Raw genomic sequence first — 10,710 nt, forward strand, 5'->3', positions numbered from 1 at the left:
CTTTATGATTATTTTATCAAATTTTACTACTGTAACAAAATTTATTACATTTATTATAAAATATAGTTATCACACATTATTTTTTTAAAGAATATTAGTTAATCTGAAAATTGTCAAATTTAAATTTATTTATAATTTATCTATATAAATACAATCCATGTTGAAAGTAATGATATTATGAGTTAAAAAAATAATTTTAATATTGATGTGAGTATAATATAGATGATAGAGATAAATCAAGTAATGAAATTAAAAGTAACTATTATAACAGATTCTCTAAGTTTTTTTGTTAATTAGTCCTGAGATGACCCGACGATGTGAAGATGAGCTCATAATCGTAAAATCATAGTTTCAAACCTCTGACGCCTCCGAATCTTGTCTTCCATACATATTTCATTTACTGTGACTTACCTACCTTCCCGGACTTGGACCTTTTACCGAGGTCATATTGAGACAGAACACAAAAACCCCGAAAAAGTTTTAGTATTAACTCATCAAGAAGCATCGTTTAACATCGTACGACAACATGAGATGCCATCGCGCAAAATTCTCTTACAACTAAGTCTCCATTCGACTTCCATCTTCCACTTGTAAATGAAGCTTCTTGACTTCACTAACCTAGGTAATCTAGAGCGATGGCTTTCCAAGAAACCACGAATCTCATCACATATCGATAAATCTCTGTATTCAGCATCTGCAGGATTATAGTCTTCGATTTTTTCAACAATATCTAGCAATTTTGTATCTTCAAGAATCGAGGTGAAACAATTGTTCAACAATGTCTCACATTTCTCATCATCCACTCCATTGTCGTATTCTCATTTTCAGCTGAGATAATATGGCCAGAGAGTGCAACGTGTTTAACTAATTTTTGCTTGGTCAATGGTATCGCCCACAGCCGAATGATGGATATCAGAGCAAATGATAGCTTCCAATCTCGGGAAATATAGGGTGAATATTTGGGCCAAGAACAGAGGGAATATATTTCAGGTTCCAAGGAAATGAATGTCTCATCATTCGGATTATCCTGCAGGAGAAACCCGTAGTGTTCGAGAAGCTCTATATTTGTGTACATTCCATAGCTTAGGAGAACCTGCACTCCTGATCAAACAAACATGTTAAGCAAAAAAATTAAAAAAATAAAAAGAAAAATTGTTCATAACCTGCTTAGTGATTTTAAAAGTCCGCACCATTTTCCCTTGTGATTTAGAAATGGCATGAAACTATCTCGTATTTTAAAAATATTGCACAAAATTCCTTTTGAGGGATTTCTTTGTAATATTTCTATAAGCACAAACGAATCTTTTGTGCCATATTGTCTAAAACACAAGGGAGCCCCATACAGTTTCTAAGTCACACGTACTTTTGCCATGCTAAAATAAAAAGAAAGAAACTATGAAAACAATGCACTTTTGCTACTAAATATAATGATTCTTTGCATAATTTATATCAATACTGAGTTATTTTCATGTTGCTTTTCACAGTTATAAAAAAAAAAAAAAAACATGAATTTTAGAGTGAAGGAATTTATATTAACTCAAAGTAATGATACAAAAATGAATGCTCAAACAACCATGTAGGTCAACTAGGAGATGGGAAATGATGCCTGCAAACTAAATAAATCATTTACGAAAAACTGACCTGCAAAGCCTCAATCTCAAATTGAGTAAAACTTTTTAGTAGGTCATAACAACTTTGAGGCAACTACTTTAGGTACGGGTACCACACAAAACTTGGACCCTTGTTTATTTTATTAGAAAATATCTAGATCATACTAAAATCAAGCCAACATACACATTCTATATTAGAGTGACATGCATTAACTTTATTGCGAATTATCTTAGTTCACATGATGATTCAAACTCATCACAATGTTGATCAGCTTCCTCATATCTTCAATTTTAAGTTAACATCTTTTGACGAACCAAGAACTTAGTTAATATCTTTGTGTCATTGTAATTGATAACTTGCGCCGATCATTTTCTTCCTCTAATTTCTTATGCCAAAAAAAAAAAAGATCAATCCATTCAAACAAGAATCATTATTTCTACATTTTAAAGCAATTAACTAAACCTACCGAATTCATATCTACATTTCTTTTTTGATGAGATTATAATCCAAATTACTATTTTGCTGATTTTAGCTTAATTTTCAACCTATTTTTCACAAGGACATATCGTAGCATATTTCTTACCAATTCTTCATCAGTATAAACTTTTCCAAGCATATATGCTATATTAGTGAGATCTTGAATCTTGTCATAACAATATCTAATGGTTTTTATCCTCATTAATAAATAGCATCTCATGTAGACTGATGATCATTTTAAGTTTTGATAATTTAACACTAGATGTTCCTTTATGTATGTTTTGAAGTAGAATCCATGCAACTCCAGCCTCTTCACAATTAGATATGAGTTTGAATTAACTATCATTAACTTTAGAAAATATAGTGTTCATAGCTCTTAATTAGCCTGTGCAACTACTTCTTCTTTCCTTGTCTATTCAGTCTTTGGTTTCTTCGACATTTTATTGTTTTACTTTAAAGATCGAAAATTAAGTTTCATCCAGGCATCTTAACTACTTCCCATGCACTCTCATCTACGGCTTTTATGAATATGTTCATTCTTGTCTTCCATAGAGAATAACATGTTCCGTCCAATAGGGGTAATTTAGAAACAGAAGCACTTTCTTTAGTGGCCATGTGAACTGATATTATCTCATCTTTTGTCACCAAGAAACTTTGTGAAGAACTTGCTATGATACCACTTGTTAGATTTTAGGGATAGAATATTAATTTTGTTGAGTTAAAATACAGTAAATATTGACATATAATATGGTAACCCAGTTCAATCACACTCGGATCTATGTCTGGAGGACTTTCATCCATAGAAAATATCTCACTATATACGGTTATGTACACAGTAATAATTACTCCAAATTGCAACTATTCTAACTATGTCTATCTACTATTGCACAAAAAGTTACCTATCACCATGTACTAAGTATAAAGACCAAACACCCTCGATGTAGACAAAGGCTAGTTAATTAAATATGGTGTAACCCAAACTACAACAACAACCCATAACAACAATCATCCGTGAGCAGAATGTGACATATTCAATGTTCTTTAATTGTGCAAGATTGGATGATAATGATCATGATAGAGTAATCATCAGCCCTCAATCTTTTCAAGCATGTAACTTCAAGTAGGTAATGGTTAGAGCTGTTAAACGAACTGAATTGTTCACGAACGCAGTAGGCTTTCTCTTGCACAAATGGTGTTCCATGTTGCTCATTTTTGCAGTTAAGTTTGTGTTATTATGAAGATTTAGTTTTTTTTACTTTTCGCGCCGGATTTCTATATGATCGGTTGTCCATCTATGTTTTAGAATTTAGACTTTAGTTGGTGTTATGTTGAAAGTTCTATGTTAATAAAATATGAATGGATACAAAGAAATTAATTTATTTGTGTGATACTATTCACCTTTGTAATTATAGCTATGTTTTAAAGTCAATTCCAACAAGGTTTATCTACTCTTCCTACCATGGATTTTGTTGATCATCATGTTGAATAAGTTTCTGTTGATGAAATGCATGAGGAAGTTGATTTAGAGACTCTTGTTGATAGCCAACAAAAGGAAATATGGAAGAAAATACGGAGACTTATAAAAAATAGAGTAAGTTAAGAAGTCATATATGTGATAACGTATAAAGGAAACATCTCAACCCGGTAGGTCACTAAAAGTACATTGCACTCATTGTAAAGGGTCTTTCTCAAGAAATCTGAAAGGAACGACTACCACTCACAAGCGTTGATAGTTGGATTGAAATTTCTCTACTATGTTGAAACAACATGTTCTTTCTTTCACCACCAAATCTCCTTTAGAAAAGAAAATTTTCAATTGTCAATTATCGATACGATCATGCTAAGGTACGGAAACTTGCATTCCATATGATTTTTGCTCATGAATATTTTTTTTCTGATGATGTGGAGCATACCATTTTTAATAAGTTTTTTAAAGCTATTTCTCCATTTTATCAAAAGACTAGTAGGCATACTGTGAAGAAAGATTGCATTACTACTTTTGAATCTTAAAAAAAAAAAAAAAAGTTTAAATCAATATTAAAGAGTGCTACAAGAATTATTCTAACAACTAATTTGTGAAATTCGAACCAAAAGGTTCAATATATGGTGGTGACTGGACACTTTGTAGATGACAATTAGATACTACAAAAGAAAGTGTTGAATATTTGTAATGTGCCACCCCTACATACATGTGTTATTATTGTTGATGCACTTAGTTAATATTTCATTGATTGAGAAATTGAAAATAAAGTGTTAAGTATCACACTTGACAAAGCTTCTTATAATGATGTATGTGAAGAGATCAAAAGATGATTTATTATTGAGAAAATAATTAAGTATTGGGAAAAAAATATTTCATGTTTGTTGTTATGCACACATTCTGAATTTTTTGGTGCAAGATGGTGTTAGTGAAATTGGTTCTATTGTTTATTATGTTAGAGATGAAATAAAGTATTTCTGAAGCGCGTCTCATTGAATTTAACAACATTAAAAAAAAAGAACAACTCTCTTTGTCTCCAAAGAAGTTATCTTTTTTTTTTTGTCAAACATGATGGAGTGGAACATATATGGTGTTAGCTTCAGCTTTGCAATTTAAAGATGTGATTTCCAGATATACCGATATTGATGTTGGATTTTATTATGTGTCAACTGAATTTAAGTTGAGCTAAATGGAAGATGTTTGTCAGTTTTTAAAAGTTTTTCATGAGATTACAAATATGATTTATGGGGGGGTCTAAATATCCAACGGCTAATATTCTCCATGAGTTGTATCGGATTAAAGAGCTTCCTAATGAGAAATTCACATATTATTCTTCTCATTTAAGGTATATGACATTAAGAATGGAAGAGAAATTTGACAAGTATTTGAGCGATAGTAATGTGTTAATATCTTTGGATACTATTTTAGATCCAAGGTATAAATTGAAGCTTATTGATTTTGTTTTTCTAATAATTTATGGTGAGGACGAAGCTTCAAATTATGTGAGTGAGATCAAGAAGATTTTTTATGATCTTTATGGTGAATTATGTCACGAGTTCCACTTCCGAAGAAAGGCCTATGATGCATCGAAACGTAAACTTTCTGAAATTAGAGGATCTTTGACTTTTAACTCTTTAGGGTCTAGTGGAGTTGAAAGTGAAGTTTTAATTGAAAAAATAATGTTTCATATGGACGTTATTAAGTCTAATAAAGCCCGCCACAAAAATCTGATTTGAATGTTTATTTGAGTGAAAGTAGATATGATTGTGATGCCAATACAAACTTTGATGTTTTGGGTTGGTGGAAAGAAGAATTGTTGAGGTTTCAAGTATTGGCAAGAATGAAAAGTGATATATTATCTATTTCTATAACCACGGTGGTCTCTGAGTCTACATTTAGCGCCGGTGGTAGATTTATTGATCATCATCGGGCTTCTATGTAGGTTGATACGGTGAAAATATTATTTTATGGTAATGATTGGATTAGAAATTTGCATGGGTTTTAAAAATTACTCCTTAAAAATGAAAATATTTTTCTTATTTTCTTTATTTTCTAATTTTTTGTATATTAAATTAATTTGATATAATTTTGAACTTTATTAAAGGAAAAATTGGATGCTAAGAAGTTTTCTAATAATAAAGAAATTGAACTTTCAGATTGAATCCTTGAAACAATCAATTTCTCATAATTAAATTTATTATTTTAAAATTTTTATTTTTATAGTTGTATTTAGTTTAGCCGTTTATTTTTATTTTACATATATTGATATTTGTTTCTGCATGAAACCCAACAAAATTAAAGTAAAATCCGAAAATAGATTACGAAATTGATAAATTGTGCTTGATATTACATATCTCTAAACACTAGACAAGATAATACTAATATTAAGCAATGAAAAGATAATGAAGAAAAAAGTCAGGAAGTTGTTTTTTCTGATTCAAAAAAAAATATCGGCCCCTTGCCCCATCTCTAGATTTGACTATTTACCAGTTCGTCTACACCCATTTGGACGGTTTAATTCGATTACCGGATCATGGGGTAACCGCCTGACGATTGGACCTGAGTCTTCAACCGCCCTAAATCGGATGTTTTAAATTTGCTAGAATGGCTTACTAGTTTTCAGGTACACTAGCCGAATCATAGCGGCCCCTAACCTGTCTTCCTAAAGCCCAAAAACCAAGTCGACAGTCGGCCCACCAAATCCAAACCACTTCGCCTTATGGATACCGACTTGATTGGACATTTGGACACCTACCTTCTTTCTAGAAAAGTAACTAAATAATCATTCAATAATTGATCTCCCATGTTATTCCTTAATTTTTTCTTGATGATAGTCATCGCTGAAAAGGATCTTTCTACGGTTGTGGTTGCTAATGGAAGAAGCAACACTAATTTCAACAACAAGTAGACCCTTGAATGTGTTTCATTTTTCTTTGTCTCAACAAGTTTCATAGAAAGTTCATTTAGATCCTTCAAATCCCAAAATCTCTCATCACATCGAATATGAGTAATAAAATTACCCAATGAATATTCAAAAACCATCAATTCTGCTTCTTAAAATTATGTAGGATAAAATTCTCCAAGCTGTCGCAATCTCTTTTTATCAAAAGCAGAAAACCAATTAGAAGGAAGAAAGCAAGACATACACATCAGTAATTCTTTACTTACCTCATTGAATCGATTTTCAAGTTCTTGCAATTGTAGATCGATTAGACTCTAGAATACTTCAACTCGAAAATGATGAAGATTTCTCACTTTTGGAGACTTATTTCCATGATAACACCTCCTCCCCATAGTAACATATTTTTCCTTCAGATCAAGAATCTTCACTTCATGCTTAAATAAATGATATAACTTTTTCCATGAAATCGTCCCATCAATTCTCTCTCAAATCTAGAAGGTTTTTCTTAGTTACATCAACCATTTTTCTACAAGGCCAAATTTAGTTCATTTGTAATTCCAAATATTGACAACATCAAGTGCGCCACGAAACTGAAATCAAATGACAACATTAAGTGTGTAAGTAACTCAGCTTTATTCTTGTCTTTTATATCAGAAACTTCTCCAATGGCATCAAGTGATTCAAGAATTGAAGAAAATAAATTAATCACATTAAAATTGTTTTAAAATGTGATCCCCAACGAGTATCTCCAGGCCTACTTAATCCAAGCTCTTGATTTAAACTTATTCCTAATTCGATTTCCCCCAAAAACAATGCTTGCATGACAATTTCAACTTGTTTTTTCTCGAAGAATTTTTTTTCTTTTGGGTGAACCCCCCCCCCCCCAAAAAAAAATTCAACAAATGTGCAAGAACATCATTAAATAAACAACTACATCATTAAATAAACAACTAACATCTTTATTATTTTGAGCAACAACAGCAAGAGTCAATTGAAGTTGATGAGCAAAACAATGGACATAATAAGCACTTGAAAATTCTTTCAGAATTAAAGTCTGCAAACAATTAATTGACCCTCGCATGTTACTAGCATCATCATATCCTTGGCCTCGAACTAGATAGACTTAAAGAGTGTTCCATTAGCAGTGACTTTATTGCATTCTTTAGAGTCAAAGAAGTAGTATTACCGACATGCATAATACCAAGAAATCTCTCATTTACTTCTCCTCTTTTATTAACATATCGCAAGCAAAGAGCCATTTGCTCCTTATCAGCAATGTCTGTAGACTCATCAGCAAGAATAAAAAAAAACCACCATCTAGTTCCTCAATAATTGCTTTAGTTGTCTCTTTTGCACAAGCATTAATTATATCCTTTTGAATTGAAGGACCAATCAATTGACAATTTCCAGGAGCATTTTTCAAAACCACTTTTTGGTAATCAGAATTATGCACTAAAACTAGATGCAAAAGTTCCAAAAAGTTACCTTTATTCAATGATCCTTCACTCTCATCATGACCAAGAAAAGCCAATCCTTGAAGCAAAAGTCATTTCAAGCATTCAATTGAAGCTTCTAACCACAAACGATAAGCACTTGTTGATTGCTCATATTGCTTAGACAAAACAGATAAAACCGAAGATTTTTTATTCTTGAAATCATAAAATCTTCCTAATGCTTGATTGTGAGCACTCCACCCACATGCTTAGCAAATGCTTAACTTCTATTCCAAGTTCAAATACCCGCACCAATAAAAGCATCTCCATCAGTTGAGTTATCATCCTTGAATAAGTAACACACAAAACAAAAGGATGCATCCTTTTCAACACTATACTCAAGCCAAGATTTGTATTTCTCAAACCATCTAGGGAGAAAGCGACGGTTACCCGAAAATACAGTTTGAGGAAACAAGTGATTTTCAAGTTAACAAGGTTGCCTTTGAATTTATGCTCTTCTAATCATATCTCTATCATTCGGATGAAAATCAATAATTTTTCTTCTTTTTCCCGGATCATGTGAAAGATCATAAACATACATTGATTCAATGTTACTTGATGACTCGGAGTTGAATTAACTTTGATGCATTGTTTATCTTGATCTTGAATGTCTTTGTGCTTATCAGATGAAAAATCATTTAAGGGAGAAGACGCTGGAGAACTTAATTCAAAGGGCTCTTCTCTGTCTTGGTGAACTTTTTTAGAAAAAAAAATTTGAAATTTGGCTTTGATTGATCCTCTTCTTTTCGAAACGCTAAAATTCAGAATTAATAAAAAAAAATTAGCAAAAGAACATCACAACAATATCACAAACACAAAGGCATAAAATTATTGATAATATAATACAAATTGTATTGAATGATAAATTCTAAAAAATTCCACAAACCATAATAAACTCTCAAAGATTAAAACTCTAAACAAAATATGATATAAAAAATTCCACATACCATTAAAAAAAAAAAAAAAAAAAAAAAAAAACTTATTTTAGACAGCGGACATCAACCAAATTACCTCCAATTCATTCTAAATAATAAATAAAATTAATTAACTGTCAAAGGTATTGGTGTAAATTAGGGTGCAAGTAAAGATTCAAGAACGGAAGAGGTGAAAAGCAGATAAAAATTAAAATTAATCGCGTCTGTGAAGTTGGGTGAATCCCTGACTGAAAATTAGAATAAAAGAGGAAGAAGATGAAAAATAAATATAAAACTAATAAACTAAATTAGGGGTAAATATGTAATTTTAATGATAATTGAGTATTATTTTTATTTTTATTTGATGGATTTGTGGAAATAACGCCATTGGTTTTTAATATAAACATAAAATTATAATTTCAGTAATAATTAGTTATTTTTAATTTTTTTTTTTGGTGGGTCAATTGACCCACCTTGCCTAATACTCCATTCACCCTTGTCCGCTTCTCACCCCGCTCTAAACTCATCTCCGGCCGCTACTCCAGTGGTGCGCCCTTTTATCACCACCGTGGAGGGTGGAGCCCCAACCCTGAACTTCCTTCAGCACAACTTCCGCCTTCCCATTCATGATGGGGCATTCAACGCTACACGGCTTTGGGATGGGATCAAAACCAACCTTCTAGATCCCAAAGACGAGTTCTGCACCCGGTATAAAAGGATAGAAAAAAGCTTTGGACAGCAATGGCGGCAACAAGGACTGGACAAAGCCATTCTGATGTCTTGCTAAGCTTTCAACATCTAGGACACCAGTATCCTGGGAATGACCTCATTCTGAGACTCAAAGGTTAGTGCCTTCCTACTGCCATCAAGACCCATTGGTCCGAACTTACTGGACGTATCAATGATAGCCCATCTTCTGATAGTGGGGAAAGACCTAGTAGTCGGAACACTGGAGGGTTTTGAACCAAAGGCCGACCACCCCTCATGGAACATAAAAGCCATGCCAAACAATAAAGTGGTAGCTTGGGGAACGTATGTCAAGATGCACTGCGGTGCCAAAGATACCCCAGTGACTGATGAAGAGCATGTTGTCTTCCTCTTATACTGGCTCTGTAGGTACATATTTCCATTTTCTTTCCGAATAAACCAAATTTACTTAGATTGATAATAACTTATTATATGCGGGCCCTACAGGTACGTTGTCTACCCGTCTTCCAAATCCATTACCTACACCCACACCAACCTTGTCATCCACCTTGCCAATGGCCGATTTCTGTCAATCAGTACCTTTTTTCTGGCTTGGCTTTTCGAGGGCCTTGCCAAAACTAGCCCGAAACTCTCCAATTCTGCCAAACTTGATACAATTTTTTCTGGTCATGTTTGGTTTTTGCAATCTTGGTTCCGATTGTATTTCCCGACCATCTTATCCAGCCGACCTCCCTTCATCCTTGACTCGGACATTTTGTTCGGTCAATACTATCTTTTCCTTTGTTCCGATCGTAAAGGGCATAAGGACATTTTGAATACTAACTTCTCTAACTCCGATTATTATCCTTATCCATATTTATCAGCCTTTGCAACTCCACCCCTCTACCTGTCTCCTTCTATTCCATTGTTGTATCTGTTACAATCTACCACATTCCACTTTCATTTATTCTTGGGATGCGGCCTTGAAACCCCGATCCTTTTTTTTCGGGCAAGAAAATATATAAGAGTAAAAAGGCATATACTGTCTTCCGTTACAATCCCCATTACTTGGCTCGTCAGTTCGAATGCCGCCAAGGCATCCTAGACTTGGTTTTCAACCCCCACCTCATCCGCACTTACACCCAA

General features: G+C 33.1%; 1 protein-coding gene and 1 pseudogene across 1 annotated transcript; both read right to left on the reverse strand.

Annotated features, from left to right (window-relative positions):
* Positions 1-494: 494 nt before the first annotated feature.
* Positions 495-2,997, reverse strand: LOC127260707 (protein SET DOMAIN GROUP 40-like; annotated as a pseudogene).
* Positions 2,998-6,319: 3,322 nt separating this feature from the next.
* Positions 6,320-9,505, reverse strand: LOC127260714 (uncharacterized). Its single transcript, XM_051288603.1, has 6 exons — positions 9,442-9,505; positions 7,785-8,003; positions 7,180-7,258; positions 7,001-7,060; positions 6,852-6,877; positions 6,320-6,621 (listed from the first exon to the last, which is right to left on the reverse strand). Exons 1-6 carry the CDS (start codon positions 9,503-9,505, stop codon positions 6,320-6,322), a joined length of 750 nt encoding a protein of 249 aa, XP_051144560.1.
* Between the last annotated feature and the right edge of the window lie 1,205 nt (positions 9,506-10,710).

This window comes from Andrographis paniculata, unplaced genomic scaffold, assembly GCF_009805555.1.
Source record: "Andrographis paniculata isolate CXL003 unplaced genomic scaffold, ASM980555v1 Contig15END, whole genome shotgun sequence".
Taxonomy (NCBI): domain Eukaryota; kingdom Viridiplantae; phylum Streptophyta; class Magnoliopsida; order Lamiales; family Acanthaceae; genus Andrographis; species Andrographis paniculata.

Excerpts from the sequence above, each read along its gene's own strand:
- LOC127260714 (XM_051288603.1), bottom strand. The coding sequence starts at position 9,505 with ATGAATGGGAAGGCGGAAGTTGTGCTGAAGGAAGTTCAGGGTTGGGGC. Across the intron at positions 8,004-9,441 it reads GGGCTCCACCCTCCACGGTG|GATTGGCTTTTCTTGGTCAT; the intron begins GTGATAAAAGGG and ends TTTTGCTTCAAG. Across the intron at positions 6,878-7,000 it reads AATGAACTAAATTTGGCCTT|GAAAAATATGTTACTATGGG; the intron begins GTAGAAAAATGG and ends CTTGATCTGAAG.